Genomic DNA, 19,584 nt, shown 5'->3' on the forward strand with positions numbered 1-19,584 from the left:
TAAATATAGGAAACTTTTGTTATTACGTTATCTGTTAGTTTAAGGTAAATATGGAAAAACTGGTGTTAGTACTTTATCTGCCAGTTTAATGTAAATATGGAAAAACGGGTGTTATTACTTTATCTGTCAGTTTAAAGTAAATATAGGAAAACTTGTGTTATTACTTTATCTGTTAGTTTAATGTAAATATAGGAATACTGGTGTAATTAATTTATCTGCCAGTTTAATGTAAATATAGGAAAACTGGTGTAATTAATTTATCTGCCAGTTTAATGTAAATATAGGAAAACTGGTGTTATTACTTTATCTGCCAGTTTAATGTAAATATAGGAATACTGGTGTAATTGATTTATCTGCCAGTTTAATGTAAATATGGAAAAACGGGTGTTATTACTTTATCTGTCAGTTTAATGTAAATATAGGAAAACTGGTGTTAGTACTTTACCTGTCAGTTTAATGTAAATATGGAAAAACTGGTGTTAGTACTTTATCTGCCAGTTTAATGTAAATATGGAAAAACGGGTGTTATTACTTTATCTGTCAGTTTAAAGTAAATATAGGAAAACTTGTGTTATTACTTTATCTGTTAGTTTAATGTAAATATAGGAATACTGGTGTAATTAATTTATCTGCCAGTTTAATGTAAATATAGGAAAACTGGTGTAATTAATTTATCTGCCAGTTTAATGTAAATATAGGAAAACTGGTGTTATTACTTTATCTGCCAGTTTAATGTAAATATAGGAATACTGGTGTAATTAATTTATCTGCCAGTTTAATGTAAATATGGAAAAACGGGTGTTATTACTTTATCTGTCAGTTTAATGTAAATATAGGAAAACTGGTGTTAGTACTTTACCTGTCAGTTTAATGTAAATATGGAAAAACTGGTGTTAGTACTTTATCTGCCAGTTTAATGTAAATATGGAAAAACGGGTGTTATTACTTTATCTGTCAGTTTAATGTAAATATGGAAAAACGAGTGTTATTACTTTATCTGTCAGTTTAATGTAAATATGGAAAAACGGGTGTTATTACTTTATCTGTCAGTTTAATGTAAATATGGAAGAACGGGTGTTATTACTTTATCTGTCAGTTTAATGTAAATATGGAAAACGGGTGTTATTACTTTATCTGCCAGTTTAATGTAAATATAGGAAAACTTGTGTTATTACTTTATCTGTTAGTTTAATGTAAATATAGGAATACTGGTGTAATTAATTTATCTGCCAGTTTAATGTAAATATAGGAAAACTGGTGTAATTAATTTATCTGCCAGTTTAATGTAAATATAGGAAAACTGGTGTTATTACTTTATCTGCCAGTTTAATGTAAATATAGGAATACTGGTGTAATTAATTTATCTGCCAGTTTAATATAAATATAGGAAAACTGGTGTAATTAATTTATCTGCCAGTTTAATGTAAATATAGGAAACTTTTGTTATTACGTTATCTGTTAGTTTAATGTAAATATGGAAAAACTGGTGTTAGTACTTTATCTGCCAGTTTAATGTAAATATGGAAAAACGGGTGTTATTACTTTATCTGTCAGTTTAAAGTAAATATAGGAAAACTTGTGTTATTACTTTATCTGTTAGTTTAATGTAAATATAGGAATACTGGTGTAATTAATTTATCTGCCAGTTTAATGTAAATATAGGAAAACTGGTGTAATTAATTTATCTGCCAGTTTAATGTAAATATAGGAAAACTGGTGTTATTACTTTATCTGCCAGTTTAATGTAAATATAGGAATACTGGTGTAATTAATTTATCTGCCAGTTTAATGTAAATATGGAAAAACGGGTGTTATTACTTTATCTGTCAGTTAATGTAAATATAGGAAAACTGGTGTTAGTACTTTACCTGTCAGTTTAATGTAAATATGGAAAAACTGGTGTTAGTACTTTATCTGCCAGTTTAATGTAAATATGGAAAACGGGTGTTATTACTTTATCTGTCAGTTTAATGTAAATATGGAAAACGGGTGTTATTACTTTATCTGTCAGTTTAATGTAAATATGGAAAAACGGGTGTTATTACTTTATCTGTCAGTTTAATGTAAATATGGAAAACGGGTGTTATTACTTTATCTGTCAGTTTAATGTAAATATGGAAAACGGGTGTTATTACTTTATCTGTCAGTTTAATGTAAATATAGGAAAACTTGTGTTATTACTTTATCTGTTAGTTTAATGTAAATATAGGAATACTGGTGTAATTAATTTATCTGCCAGTTTAATGTAAATATAGGAAAACTGGTGTAATTAATTTATCTGCCAGTTTAATGTAAATATAGGAAAACTGGTGTTATTGCTTTATCTGCCAGTTTAATGTAAATATAGGAATACTGGTGTAATTAATTTATCTGCCAGTTTAATATAAATATAGGAAAACTGGTGTAATTAATTTATCTGCCAGTTTAATGTAAATATAGGAAACTTTTGTTATTACGTTATCTGTTAGTTTATTGTAAATATGGAAAAACTGGTGTTAGTACTTTATCTGCCAGTTTAATGTAAATATAGAAAAACGGGTGTTATTACTTTATCTGTCAGTTTAAAGTAAATATAGGAAAACTTGTGTTATTACTTTATCTGTTAGTTTAATGTAAATATAGGAATACTGGTGTAATTAATTTATCTGCCAGTTTAATGTAAATATAGGAAAACTGGTGTAATTAATTTATCTGCCAGTTTAATGTAAATATAGGAAAACTGGTGTCATTACTTTATCTGCCAGTTTAATGTAAATATAGGAATACTGGTGTAATTAATTTATCTGCCAGTTTAATGTAAATATGGAAAAACGGGTGTTATTACTTTATCTGTCAGTTTAATGTAAATATAGGAAAACTGGTGTTAGTACTTTACCTGTCAGTTTAATGTAAATATGGAAAAACTGGTGTTAGTACTTTATCTGCCAGTTTAATGTAAATATGGAAAACAGGTGTTATTACTTTATCTGTCAGTTTAATGTAAATATGGAAAACTGGTGTTATTACTTTATCTGTCAGTTTAATGTAAATATGGAAAAACGGGTGTTATTACTTTATCTGTCAGTTTAATGTAAATATGGAAGAACGGGTGTTATTACTTTATCTGTCAGTTTAATGTAAATATGGAAAAACGGGTGTTATTACTTTATCTGTCAGTTTAATGTAAATATAGGAAAACTTGTGTTATTACTTTATCTGTTAGTTTAATGTAAATATAGGAATACTGGTGTAATTAATTTATCTGCCAGTTTAATGTAAATATAAGAAAACTGGTGTAATTAATTTATCTGCCAGTTTAATGTAAATATAGGAAAACTGGTGTTATTACTTTATCTGCCAGTTTAATGTAAATATAGGAATACTGGTGTAATTAATTTATCTGCCAGTTTAATGTAAATATGGAAAAACGGGTGTTATTACTTTATCTGTCAGTTTAATGTAAATATGGAAAAACGGGTGTTATTACTTTATCTGTCAGTTTAATGTAAATATGGAAAAACGTGTGTTATTACTTTATCTGTCAGTTTAATGTAAATATAGGAAAACTTGTGTTATTACTTTATCTGTCAGTTTAATGTAAATATGGAAAAACTGTTGTTTGTACTTTATCTGCCAGTTTAATGTAAATATGGAAAAACGGGTGTTATTACTTTATCTGTCAGTTTAATGTAAATATGGAAAAACTGGTGTTATTACTTTATCTGTCAGTTTAATGTAAATATGGAAAAACGGGTGTTATTACTTTATCTGTCAGTTTAATGTAAATATGGAAAAACGGGTGTTATTACTTTATCTGTCAGTTTAATGTAAATATGGAAAAACTGGTGTTAGTACTTTATCTGCCAGTTTAATGTGAATATGGAAAAACGGGTGTTATTACTTTATCTGTCAGTTTAATGTAAATATAGGAAAACGGGTGTTATTACTTTATCTGTCAGTTTAATGTAAATATGGAAAAACGGGTGTTATTACTTTATCTCCCAAATATAGAGATTGTTTCTGTTACGCAAACAGCACGTGTTTTGATTCTTTCTAGCTAGGCCTTAGTTTCCTTCCAAAGCTAAAGAACAAAAACTTATTGGAGTAATCTCGTAGGTTTTAAAATATTTTGATGAAAGTTGTTTAAACTTCTGTCGCATCAAATACATATTAATGGCATATTTAATTTATTTCACGTTTTACTGGGCTTATAAGACAGTTGTCAATATGTAAGGGAAATAAACCGTTCAACTAGTTTTCATATAGATCTTATCAGTTACGTGCCAACACACATTTAACTTGAAAAACAAAACATTCAAATGATTGTTCAGCTATTTATCTTGGAGGCTTACTTTCTCTCTGGGAAAGGGGATATGCTCTGGATATTGGAGTAAGTTCGTTATAAGAGTAAGATATACAGTCAAACAATAATTACAAACTTTTAAAAACTATTCAATTATGTTTAAAAATAGCAGATTCCTTTTTTATATAAGATACATTTACTTTGAATCAGAATTTCTTGATTCATGTAATTAACACAACAATACGAAAAATGTGAAATACTTGATTTACAGAATGAACACAACAATACTAGTGATTGGAAGAATGTGATTCATGTAATTAACACAACAATACCAAAAATGTGGAATACTTGATTTAGAGAATGAAGACAACAATACTAGTCACTGGAAGTATGTGATTCATGTAATTAACACAACAATACCAAAAATGTAAAATACGTGACTTAAAGAATGAATACAACAATACTACTAACTGTAAGTATGTGATTCATGTAATTAACACAACAATACCAAAAATGTAAAATACGTGATTTACAGAATGAACACAACAATACTACTAACTGGAAGTATGTGATTCATGTAATTAACACAACAATACCAAAAATGTAAAATACGTGATTTACAGAATGAACACAACAATACTACTAACTGGAAGTATGTGATTCATGTAATTAACACAACAATACCAAAAATGTAAAATACGTGACTTAAAGAATGAATACAACAATACTACTAACTGTAAGTATGTGATTCATGTAATTAACACAACAATACCAAAAATGTAAAATACGTGATTTACAGAATGAATACAACAATGCTACTAACTGTAAGTATGTGATTCATGTAATTAACACAACAATACCAAAAATGTAAAATACGTGACTTACAGAATGAATACAACAATACTACTAACTGTAAGTATGTGATTCATGTAATTAACATAACAATACCAAAAATGTAAAATACGTGATTTACAGAATGAACACAACAATACCACTAACTGGAAGTATGTGATTCATGTAATTAACACAACAATACCAAAAATGTGGAATACTTGATTTACAGAATGAATAAACACAATACTACTAACTGGAAGTATGTGATTCATGTAATTAACACAACAATACCAAAAATGTGGAACACGTGATTTACAAAATGAACACAACAATACTACTAACTGGAAGTATGTGATTCATGTAATTAACACAACAATACCAAAAATGTGGAATACTTGATTTACAGAATGAATACAACAATACTACTAACTGGAAGTATGTGATTCATGTAATTAACACAACAATACCAAAAATGTGGAATACGTGATTTACAGAATGAATACAACAATACTACTAACTGGAAGTATGTGATTCATGTAATTAACACAACAATACCAAAAATGTAAAATCCGTGACTTACAGAATGAATACAACAATACTACTAACTGTAAGTATGTGATTCATGTAATTAACACAACAATACCAAAAATGTAAAATACGTGATTTACAGAATGAACACAACAATACTACTAACTGGAAGTATGTGATTCATGTAATTAACACAACAATACCAAAAATGTGGAATACTTGATTTACAGAATGAATAAACACAATACTACTAACTGGAAGTATGTGATTCATGTAATTAACACAACAATACCAAAATTGTGGAACACGTGATTTACAAAATGAACACAACAATACTACTAACTGGAAGTATGTGATTCATGTAATTAACACAACAATACCAAAAATGTGGAATACTTGATTTACAGAATGAATACAACAATACTACTAACTGGAAGTATGTGATTCATGTAATTAACACAACAATACCAAAAATGTGGAATACTTGATTTAGAGAATGAAGACAACAATACTACTAACTGGAAGTATGTGATTCATGTAATTAACAGAACAATACCAAAAATGTAAAATACGTGATTTACAGAATGAATACAACAATACTACTAACTGGAAGTATGTGATTCATGTAATTAACACAACAATACCAAAAATGTAAAATACGTGATTTACAGAATGAACACAACAATACTACTAACTGTAAGTATGTGATTCATGTAATTAACACAACAATACCAAAAATGTAAAATACGTGATTTACAGAATGAACACAACAATACTACTAACTGGAAGTATGTGATTCATGTAATTAACACAACAATACCAAAAATGTGGAATACTTGATTTACAGAATGAATAAACACAATACTACTAACTGGAAGTATGTGATTCATGTAATTAACACAACAATACCAAAAATGTGGAACACGTGATTTACAAAATGAACACAACAATACTACTAACTGGAAGTATGTGATTCATGTAATTAACACAACAATACCAAAAATGTGGAATACTTGATTTACAGAATGAATACAACAATACTACTAACTGGAAGTATGTGATTCATGTAATTAACACAACAATACCAAAAATGTGGAATACTTGATTTAGAGAATGAAGACAACAATACTACTAACTGGAAGTATGTGATTCATGTAATTAACAGAACAATACCGAAAATGTAAAATACGTGATTTACAGAATGAATACAACAATACTACTAACTGTAAGTATGTGATTCATGTAATTAACACAACAATACCAAAAATGTAAAATACGTGATTTACAGAATGAACACAACAATACTACTAACTGGAAGTATGTGATTCATGTAATTAACACAACAATACCAAAAATGTGGAATACTTGATTAACAGAATGAATACAACAATACTACTAACTGGAAGTATGTGATTCATGTAATTAACACAACAATACCAAAAATGTGGAACACGTGATTTACAAAATGAACACAACAATACTACTAACTGGAAGTATGTGATTCATGTAATTAACACAACAATACCAAAAATGTGGAATACTTGATTTAGAGAATGAAGACAACAATACTAGTCACTGGAAGTATATGATTCATGTAATTAACACAACAATACCAAAAATGTAAAATACTTCATATACAGAATAAACACAACAATACTACTAACTGGAAGTATGTGATTCATGTAATTAACACAATAATTCCAAAAATGTGGAATACTTGATTTACAGAATGAACACAATAATACTACTAACTGGAAGTATGTGATTCATGTAATTAACAGAACAATACCAAAAATGTAAAATACGTGATTTACAGAATGAATACAACAATACTACTAACTGGAAGTATGTGATTCATGTAATTAACACAACAATACCAAAAATGTGGAATACTTGATTTACAGAATGAATACAACAATACTACTAACTGTAAGTATGTGATTCATGTAATTAACACAACAATACCAAAAATGTAAAATACGTGATTTACAGAATGAACACAACAATGCTACTAACTGGAAGTATGTGATTCATGTAATTAACACAACAATACCAAAAATGTGGAACACGTGATTTACAGAATGAACACAACAATACTACTAACTGGAAGTATGTGATTCATATAGCTAACACAGAAATACTAATATAAAAGCCAAAAATGTATAAAACTTGTTCTGAAGTCACTTGAATTTCACAATGATTTTACTTATATTCTTCTTTCTAAGAAAACAAAATACATTCAGTTTATGTTTTGTATCACAAATTCTAAGCCTAATGATTTGTATTTCTTCACAGTTTAAGCAATTTGTATCACAAAGTTTAAATCTCTTTGATACCTGTAACTTCACTGAAGTTATACATTTGAACCGTAAAAGTATTTGTGAAAAGTTTTGTTGGATTGATTTTGTAAGTCGTAACTTCTAGTTTCTCAACATATGATAATTTTATGATAACTTTCCTTTATTATAATAACAGAAATACGACTTTTTTTTTTTCAAGTGAACCGTCTGATGCAGAGAAAACAATACTTATTTAAAAGCAAGCCCTCTGTAATATAGTTATACATAGAAAGAATAACATCACGGTACCTTAAGCGGTTTACGTTTACTGAAGTCAAATCTACAAAAAACGATGAGAACAAAGTAAAAATGGGGTTTATTTTACTTTAGTTTATTTAGTAACAGTTCATGTTTCGTAATATTACCTAAAGACTACTGGAAGACAGTTGCCACACTCCCAGATAGTAACTAGGACTAGTTGCCACACTCCCAGATAGTAACTAGGACTAGTTGCCACACTCCCAGATAGTAACTAGGACTAGTTGCCACACTCCCAGATAGTAACTAGGACTAGTTGCCACACTCCCAGATAGTAACTAGGACTAGTTGCCACACTCCCAGATAGTAACTAGGACTAGTTGCCACACTCCCAGATAGAAACTAGGACTAGTTGTCACACTCCCAGATAGAAACTAGGACTAGTTGCCACACTCTCAGATAGTAACTAGGACTAGTTGCCACACTCCCAGATAATAACTAAGACTAGTTGCCACACTCCCAGATAGAAACTAGGACTAGTTGCCACACTCCCAGATAGTAACTAGGACTAGTTGCCACACTCCCAGATAGTAACTGAATGGAAAATCAGTTTTAGATTCAATATAAATTCCTGAGTTAAATGTTAACAACAAGGAGTAATACGTTCAACAGTCTTTTATCTCCAGTCCTTCAGGAAACCAACTGAATATTTCACTGAATATTCTTAACACTAATAAAACAGAGTTTATGCACCGAATTTGAGGAAAACAAAACATGATTCTTCGAATGCATAAAAGTCAATATATGAACCTGAAATGGATTACGTACTGGTTCATTTTCAAGAAATAATTGTTTATAAAATCCATGTTCCCCAAAGCATTATCATTGTTTTTCTGGAATGAGAAGGGATTCCTAAACATACTTAGTCACAACCTTCGAATTCTCCTATACATTTCTAAAGTGTTATTGGTATATACTTAGTTTCAACACTTGGATCTTTTGCCACAACAAAAAACTAGAAAAACTAAGATGCAAACAACAGAAAAGACACCAACATGACAAACTGTTGACTAACCTCATAATTAACAGATCCGACCGACAATTAAACACAGACGAGATACATCTACTTAACAAAGGACTCAACTTCACAATAGCACCTAGGTACATTCCAACCATAGAAATCAAAACATGTTTAGAAGACCTAGCCAGGAGACTTGTGATACTTTCTACAGAAAACAAAAGCAAGGAAACAACCGAAAACAACCAATAGAAAGAAGACAACTTCAACAATTCTATTGACATCCAACAGCCAAACTTCCCAAATAAAATAAAAAAATTATATTTTCCAGAAACACCTAAAAACAACATCTTAAACGATTTTTTCAAAGAATTTTCTCACAAACCATCAACATAATTTCACAAAACAGAAAACTAAAAAACAATCTTACAAAAAGAGACATTAATTCCAATAAAAACCTAAAACAAGACAAAAACATTAAATTTCTAAAACCAGATAAAGGGAAAGTTGGAGTCATAATGAACACGAATGAATACATCCAAAAAATGAAGAACATCCTATCAGACGCGAACAGATTTAAACCAATACACACAAATCCAACAAAGACACATGAAACACAACTAAACAAATTACTACTAAAAATGAAAAAAGCCAACACAATTTCACAAACACTTTATTCCTGCCTACGTAAAACTGACTCACGCACACCGCAAATATACGGCATCCCCAAACCTCATAAACCAGATTGTCCATTACGACCAATAATGTCCACATATGAATCGTTTAATTACAATCTTGGTAAATACATAGCATGGGCATTCTCCAAATATGTAACATCAGCCAGCTCATTCATCAAAGACTCTTTTAATTTCAAGTCTAATCTAAATCAACTTAATCATAAAGCCTTAATGGCCAGTTTCAATGTTATATCCCTCTTCACAGAAGTTCCAACCACTGAAGCCTGCAAGATAGACTTAGAACTCTATATCCGAGACCCTAACCCAACTATAGAAATTCCCAGTAACCAGTTAGCAACCCTCATAGAATTCACCACGATAAAGACAAACTTCATGTTCAACAACCACAACTATATACAAACAAATGGCCTAATCATGGGCAACCCAGTATCACCAGTTCTAGCCAATATTTTTATGACACAAGTTGAAACACTAGCAATTAACACAGCATTACATCCACCACTATACTGGTACAGATATGTAGATGACACGGTTGCGGGATTCAAATCTACAGAACACATACTTAATTTTTTCAATCATATTAACTCTATACATCCCAACATTAACTTCACATTTGAACAGGAAGAAAGCAATCAAATATCATTTCTTAACCTCAAAATTACAAGAACCAACACACAATTTAAAACAGAAATCCACCGAAAAATCAACCATACTGGACTACACATTTCTTGAGATTCAGCACATGAAACAAAACAAAAACTCAATATACTAAGAAACCGAATAAACACAGCCATAAAACTATGCTCACCAGATAAAATTAATGACAAATTAGACAAAATAAAACAATACTTCATCAACATTAATAAGTTTCCTCTATAAACCGTAGAAAACGTTATGTGGATCTTCACATAAACAGTTCTAAAGTGTTATTAATATGTACTTAGTTTCAACACTTGGATCTTAACATAGACAGTTCTAAAGTGTTATTGATATATACTTAGTTTCAACACTTGGATCTTCACATAGACAGTTCTAAAGTGTTATTGATATATACTTAGTTTCAACACTTGGATCTTCACATAGACAGTTCTAAAGTGTTATTTTATAGAAACTCAATTGAAGAAGGTTATTGTTTGTATTAAATTAACATTTTTTTACGAGATCGGTATTCACTTCGGTAAAGCAGACATCATTCCGTATAGGCGGAGGAACCGTGAGGGCAGGAAGGGCGTCACCATGGATACGTCTACACCAGATGGAGATACCGGAGGGGCTAATACGTTTTAGTAGTTTTACGGCTGCCCTAAACAACTACATCACCGTGTTACACCATGTGTATTTCGGGAAGTGCTCCCTTTGTGGGCTATTACTGTTATATTGTCTAGGTTCATAACCTCTGACCCCTATATAATTGCATGGCAATATCTCACGTTATGTTAACAACATTCTTTCCTCCTGCGAAATTTTGGCTACCTCCACTTATGAGGATAACTAAAGATGTAAACCTTTTATACCCCGTTTCAGATTCCAATGATCTTGTAAGACAGTGATTCAAGACGTAAACCTTTTATACCCAGTTTCTGATTCCAATGATCTTGTAAGACAATGATTCAAGACGTAAACCTTTTACACCCAGTTTCTGATTCCAATGACCTTGTAAGACAGTGATTTAAGATGTAAACCTTTTATACCCAGTTTCTGATTCCAATGACTTTGTAAGACAGTGATTCGAGATGTAAACCTTTTATCCCCGTATTTAACACTTCTGTTCTTGATTTTCGATATTTTAACCAAAAATATTCCATTTAAACATCAGGTGAAAATCTAATTGTCCCAACTACGAAAATAATGAGGATAAGATAAGAGGATACACACGATATACAACCACGAGGATGAACTAAAAGGATACACAAAATACAACCACGAGGATGAACTAAGAGGATACACACGATATACAACCACGAGGATGAACTAAAAGGATACACAAAATACAACCACGAGGATGAAATAAGAGGATACACACGATATACAACCACGAGGATGAACTAAAAGGATACACAGAATACAACCACGAGGATGAACTAAGAGGATACACACGATATACAACCACGAGGATGAACTAAGAGGCTACACAAAATACAACCACGAGGATGAACTAAGAGGATACACACGATATACAACCACGAGAATGAACTAAGAGGATACACACAATATACAACCATGATGGTGAACTAAGAGGGTACGACTGATATACAACCACGAGGATATACTAAAAGGCTAAACACGATATACAACCACAAGGACGAACTAAGAGGCTACTAAACACGATATACAACCACAAGGATGAACTAAGAGGCTAAACACGATATACAACCACGAGGATGAACTAAGAGGCTAAACACGATATACAACCACGAGGACAAACTAAGAGGCTACTAAACACGATATACAACCACGAGGATGTACTAAAAGGCTAAACACGATATACAACCACGAGGATGTACTAAAAGGCTAAACACGATATACAACCACGAGGACAAACTAAGAGGCTACTAAACACGATATACAACCATGATGGTGAACTAAGAGGCTACTAAACACGATATACAACCACAAGGATGAACTAAGAGGCTAAACACGATATACAACCACGAGGATGAACTAAGAGGCTAAACACGATATACAACCACAAGGATGAACTAAGAGGCTAAACACGATATACAACCACGAGGATGAACTAAGAGGCGGCTAAACACGATATACAACCACGAGGATGAACTAAAAGGCTAAACACGATATACAACCATGATGGTGAACTAAGAGGCGGCTAAACACGATATACAACCACGAGGATGAACTAAAAGGCTAAACACGATATACAACCATGATGGTGAACTAAGAGGCGGCTAAACACGATATACAACCATGATGGTGAACTAAGAGGCTAAACACGATATACAACCACGAGGATGAACTAAGAGGCTACACACGACATACATTACCAAATTCAATTATTCTCAAATTTGGAAAAAAAAACAAGAAAGAATCATTTATTTGCTTATTTTTTGCTTATTTCGAACTTATTAATATGAGAACTATATGAGAACCATCTTTGTATGGTTTTAGACTCGTAGGTTAAGTACATCTCGGGAAAAAAACTGTTTTTGGCGTCTTCGTCAGTCAAAACTTAATAACCATAGCAGAATCAGAAGTACGCCTCTCACAACATAATTAGTCTATACTAAAAGCACGTTGTTTCATAATTGAAATAGGAGAACATTGCTAATGTGTTATAATTAAACAAAACAATTTGCGATAAGCAGTAACACGAGGAGACGAAACGATAGAAAAGCTGATCCAAAGGTACGCGGTCAGCTGTGTTGTGTTAGGGTGAAAATACAGCCAAGGGCGAGTAATCGTGAACTATTTATGTAGCGAGAACTGAGGAGAACGTTCGAGGTGACGTAAATAATTAATAAATCAGGTCCAAGAACTTAAATTACGGAGATAGCTAAATTAATAAAGTTTAAAACATAAATTTACTTAACGATCACTGTTATAATTACTTTTTGAAAGGCTAACATACGGATATATAAATATTTTAAATTAGATATAACGAGAGAAGACAAGTTCGGGGCCATTAGAAAAACGTACGGTAATAAAGCGCACGCTAAATGGCTGGGAGTTGGCCGATTCGGGTCCATTAGAATACGGCTTAGCTTGCTTGTTATCCCTTCACTACGAGAGATAGAGAGACGCTTAAAACCCGTGCAGGGGAAATTGGCAAAATTTATACTAATGTTAAACAACTTTGCGATTTTTTTAGAAGCGAACGGAGATTTCAGAGTTTGTCCATTCAGTTCGTGAACTTACAAATAGCTAATAAATGGAAACATAACACGTTTTGTGTATAAAACATTAATTATTGTGTTAAAAAAAACTGTAATCGAACTGCGAAGCTACTGGACGGGAGTGGCCTGTTGGTTAACGTGTCTACATGGATTCACAGTTTGCAAGCAGTGGCTGTGACAATGCGCTCAGCACTTTAAAGCTGTGTGTATGCTTTGCTCGTAATTAAGCACAAGACTACCCAATGGGCTATCTGAGCTGTGTCCACCACGAGTATCGTAGTCCGAATGCTAGCGTTGCAAGTCAGCAAACATACCGCTGTGTCACTGCGAAACAGTGTGTTTGTTATAAGACCGTATGTTGTACCCCATACTCGAGTAAGCGAGATTAGCACAAGCGTTGGCGGGTGGTGCTGTTGAATAACAACTTAATAGTTAGAAACAGCGGGTAAAACGTGTACAGCTTCGAGAGCGAAACAGAGATTCGGTTTTAGTGTTTACACCCTACGGCTCTATAAGTCTTTCTAAGCGTATTTTTCCGTATCAGTAGTCCCCCGCTGGTGTTTTTATATCTCATTTCATCAGAAGGGTATTATCTGAAGAAAATGTCTAACTCTTGATCGTGAATCATTTGTTTGTTTGTCAAGTAGAAGAGGAAAGCTGAACAATAAGCTTTCTGTGCTATGTCCACCACGGTTATCGTAATCCGTTCTTTTTATGCTTTATAATCCTTCAGGTTTTCTGCAAAACAACCGGGGAAGAATGACACACAAATATAACTCAAGTTTTGTACTTTTAAAAATTCAAACAAACGTAAGTTTCGTTTTACGACCCACCATGGCCAAGCGTGTTAGTGCTCGCCCTTTCAGCCGTGAGGGGCGGGGGTTAAGTGACGGTCAATCCCACTATTCGTTGGTAAAAGAGTAGCCCAAGAGTTGGCGGTGGGTGGTGATGACTAGCTGCCTTCCCTCTAGTCTTACACTGCTAAATTAGAGACGGCTAGCACAGATAGCCCTCGAGTAGCTTTGTGCGAAATTCAAAACAAACAAACAAGTTTCGTTTTATCAATTTCTTATTTGTGTTTTTGGCAAATTCAACTAAGACTGCTGTTACTATTTACCTAGCACTCTCGTAGCGTGGGAAGAACATTCTATGGGATTGCGAGGACATGAACCTGCGTTACCAGCCTCACAACACAGAGCTTTACCACAAGGCTAGCATTTGTTCTTGACTTCAAGGTTTGGTACAATTGAGTCTATTTTAAAGAGCTTTTATTACCAAAAGCTTTGTTGTCAATTTTGGAATGGTACCGATAACAATGTGGTATGGAATTCTTACATTTATTTACGAACATATATAACTTTTTTGTTTTCCTAGGAGAAAAATAGCAGTCATCTATAAATAACTTATCAATCTACCTGCTATGTAGATATACGTCTATACTCACAAGATTTGAGTGACCCCAAACTGAACAATGGGTGTCGTTGACTATAGCTGGCTTCTAACTTGTCTATCAGTCAGCTCGGAATTAGGCCCGGCATGGCCAGGTAGTTAAGGCACTCGACTGGTAATCTGAGGGTCGCGGGTTCAATTACCCGTCACACCAAGTATACTTGCCCTTTCAGCCGTGGAGACGTTATAATATGACGGTCAAACTCACTATTCGTTGGTGAAAGAATAGCCCAAGAGTTGGCAGTGGGCGGTGATGACTAGTTGCCTTTTCTCTAGTCTTACACCGCTGAATTAGGGACGACTAGCGCAGATAGCCCTCGAGTAGCTTTGCGCGAAATTCAAAACAAACCAGCTCGGAATTGAGGCCAACTTAGCGCAGTTAACCCTTATATAGCTGTGAAAGAAATTCAGAAACAAAAAGGAAACATTACGAGAAACTTTACGCGGTGTTCCGAAAGTCATTTGTTTTTAATTATCATAATAGTGTTTTATTTTAATAACTGCTCAATATGATCTTAACATATTATTTTAGTTTTTAATGTAATGTTTTTCAATGTTTTTTGTTTTTTTTATATAACCAAGAAAACTGTAGTCAGCGTCAAATTACCACGGCCAATAACCATTCCTGATAACAAGAAACCTACTAGAAGTAAAAATGTATCTCAAAATGGCTGGTGTGAGTATGAACAGGTTAAACTGAAGATGACTCTCTGCATTATTTTAATAAAAGTTGTAATACCCATACCAGCCGATCTGAGGTACACAATCATTCCCATTGCTTTAGTTCTGTTCTTGTGATATTTTGTTTCAAAAGACCTTTCATTATATAGACATGATTCTCACAGCTGTTATTCCATAAATATAAATGATGAGAACTTACATGTTGTTTGTAGTTACAATCAGAGTGAAAGTTACATTTGATGAAAGGTAGGGGTTCGATCCTAGATATAGATTATCGAAGTTCTATCGCCTGGAACACATTTAGCTAAACGAATTTATTTGTTTTATGGAAAAAACCCTATCGGGCTATCTGATGTGTCCACCGAGAGGAATCGAACCCATAATTTTAGCCTATCAAATTCGTAGACTTAACCCTGTACCAACGGGGGACACCTAACGAGTCATAGATTAGGGTTAACTTTTATATCTTAATCGGCTTAACGGCGACTGAAACTGGTTAAATAGTTTTTCTTAATATATTCAGTTAAACCTGTTAAAAATTTCACCTAATAAAAATTGAACAAAAAAAAACACTTTCATTAACGATCTAAGTCTGTGGTTAGTTAGTTTCCAGTCTAGCATTTAAAGGACCCCATTTTGGTTAGATAAAATATTAGAGCAACCTCCAATTTACCCCCCGATCCCGTGGCACAGCGGCATGTTTGAAGGACTCACATCGCTAAAATTCGGGTTTCGATACCCGTGATGGGTAGAGCACAGATAGCCCAATGTGTAGCTTTGTGCGTAATTTACAAAACAAAACAAAAAAACTTAATGCAGTGAAACAGATGATAACGTAATTAGCTGCTTACCGTGAACGTAAACTCCGTGTGTTACCGGAGACATTATGACTGCTACAATAATCCAGAAGTTAAACCACAGAGACAATTGTCTGTCTATACATAAGGACAAAGTTGTTTTCCTTCCTCTGCAATAATGAAAACGATGTCCATTTCTTCCAGTCCGTATCTTACAATCCGCAGTAAAACCAACCATTGTTTGAACAACGAGCTGGGAAAACAAAAAAAGAGTCGTTTAGAGAACTACCAATTTCCGTCTGGTCCTTTCGTCCTCAGTCGGCGGTAAACACCGGGCCTTGCTCCTTTTCGATGTGTTAGGGGGCCTCACGCTGAAAAAGGTCCACCCCAGTTTTCATACCTGATGCAGGTGTGCAGCACGCATTTCTCGGAGAGAGGTAAACTGTATCTACTGAGGAATAACAAAAACTAATTGTCAGTTATAAATCATGTTCGTCTTAATCTACCACTGAATACATGGGGTCATATAATAACTTTTTTTTAAATTGTATTTAATATTTTGTCGTTTCAAATTCCAGAACGTAATTAAAATATTGCAAAATGTTTTCTGTTGTGCTTAAAAAACAACACAACTGATTATGCGTTTAAATACGGTTAACCAAATCGCATGGAAACATTTCTTAGCCAACGAATGTTCACGAGGTACGCACGTTCTGGCCACAGAACGAAAACGTCGTAAATGCTCGTGTGAGCGCGTATTTCAGCAAACGCTAGAAGCCTGCGCCAGTATCTGCGACTGAAGTAAAGTCACGTGAGGCATATTGTTAAAGGACGCCATCTGTCAAACTATGATTACGTGTGGTTGGCAGGTCTTACGGTTGAGTCTTGGAATCCACAATAAGCCTCCTCATGAAGAAAGTCGTGATTAATCATATGGCACGATCTTTCGAAAATCCACAGTTCCCAATAGATTCGGAGAGATACTGTGTCGTTGACGAGGGAAAAACTTCAAATCACAAACAATGAACATTCCACCTTAATATACGGATTCATACGTTAAACCATTTTTGGCAGGAAACAGTGTTCCAGCTTGTTAGTATTTGACCTTTTTAAGACTGTATCAAGAAAAACTACAACAGCTTGATAGCCTACAGAGCAGCAAGTGGATAACATATACAAAGGAGTTCAATCGATCTCAGCTAAATAATCACTTCTCCGGTCGTTCCGGCAGCTCGAGAACACGTTGTTATATAATGTCTTTGTTGGGCCTAAATTTTGTAATTGACACGGCTTGAGCTATCCATATCCGTTACGTCATTATTTCCACCAGAAGTCGTGCTAACATTTTTTATGGTCATAATTAACGGTTAAAAATAGATACTGTTCAGACAGTCTACAGAGTACTTCTGTGACCTCTTTGTTCCAGGTCATCAGTTAGGTGTACTCGCTGATAGCGGTGTTTTCGGTCTTTAACCCAAGAATATCTGTCGAGGCTAGGCATACTTAGGGTCATTACCAAGCACCTCAGCATGATTGTCACATGTAGGTCTTTATGTAATACGCCTACTGCATTTGGCCGATATGATTATTAGTAGTTTAGGCATGGAATGTTATACATTAATCTAAGTAATACTACAAAACGCTAAAATGCACACTGAATTGTTTGAATTAAATACTGTATGTTTCTACAAATAATGGAAGTATTCCTTCACCTTTATATCAGCCTACCTATTAGCTAGCTAATAGTAGGGCCTGGCATGGCCAAGCTTGTTAAGGCGTGCGACTCGTAATTTGAGGGTCGCGGGTTCGAATCCCGGTTGCGCCAAACATGCTCGCCCTTTCAGCCGTGGGGGCGTTATAATGTGACGGTCAATCCCACTATTCGTTGGTAAAAGAGTAGCCCAAGAGTTGGCGGTGGGTGGTGATGACTAGCTGCCTTCCCTCTAGTCTTACACTGCAAAATTAGGGATGGCTAGCACAGATAGCCCTCGAGTAGCTTTTTGCGAAATTCCAAAATAAACAAACAGACTAATAGTATTTCTGAAATAGGTATCTACTATAGTCAGAAGTACCCTAAAACTTCTGAAGATAAAACAGACGAACAGTGAAAGCATGATATTTTTTGTACATTTAATTAACCTCAATTTTAGAATGATATGCACAGTTTTTGGAGAGGCACAACGAAAAATATTAATGTGTTATGAATTAGAAACACCAGAAAAAAATATTGTTTCATATGTAAGGTATATATCAATAACACTTTAGAACTGTCTATGTGAAGATCCAAGTGTTGTTTCATATGTAAGGCCCTTTCGGTTTTAGAAGCGGATAAGTGTACAACACATAAGCCATTTAATTAGTATATTTATTATATAAACGCTCTTGAATTACATGGACAAGAATGTTTGTTTGTTTTTTGTTGTTGTATTTTTTTAATTTCGCGCAAAGCTACTCGAGGGCTATCTGCGCTAGCCGTCCTTAATTTAGCAGTGTAAGTCTAGAGGGAAGACAGCTAGTCATCACCACCCACCGCCAATTCTTGAGCTACTCTTTTACTAACGAATAGTGAGATTGAACCGTCACATAATAACACCCCCACGGCTGAAAGGGCAAGCATGTTTGGTGTGACGGGGATTCGAACCCGCGACCCTCAGATTACGAGTCGAACGCCTTAACCCACCTGGCTATGTTTGACCCATGGCAAGAAGCCTTTTGAAACACACGCTTGAATGTTGGTCAGCGGTAAGTTTAGGATTTATAATGTTAAAATCCCGGGTTAGATTCCTATAGGTGGAAACAGTGGAGATAGTCCTCTACGTAGCTTTACAATAAGAAGACGACTACAGAAAAACTTGCAGTAAAAGAGTTAGTATGATTCGAGACAACTAACTATGACACTTTAATAAAAA

The 19,584-nt window shown here is 33.7% G+C and overlaps 1 protein-coding gene across 1 annotated transcript in view; it reads right to left on the reverse strand.

Annotated features, from left to right (window-relative positions):
• The window catches only part of LOC143248621 (uncharacterized), a 598,442-nt gene extending 581,026 nt beyond the window's left edge, over nt 1-17,416 (reverse strand). Inside the window, exon 1 of the mRNA XM_076497122.1 lies at nt 16,730-17,416. Within this exon, the coding sequence (XP_076353237.1) occupies nt 16,730-16,913 (184 nt within the window). The 5' untranslated portion in view covers nt 16,914-17,416. The remainder of the gene's footprint in view (nt 1-16,729) is intronic.
• Nucleotides 17,417-19,584: the final 2,168 nt, after the last annotated feature.

This window comes from Tachypleus tridentatus, chromosome 4, assembly GCF_004210375.1.
Source record: "Tachypleus tridentatus isolate NWPU-2018 chromosome 4, ASM421037v1, whole genome shotgun sequence".
In the NCBI taxonomy this organism is placed as follows: Eukaryota; Metazoa; Arthropoda; class Merostomata; order Xiphosura; family Limulidae; genus Tachypleus; species Tachypleus tridentatus.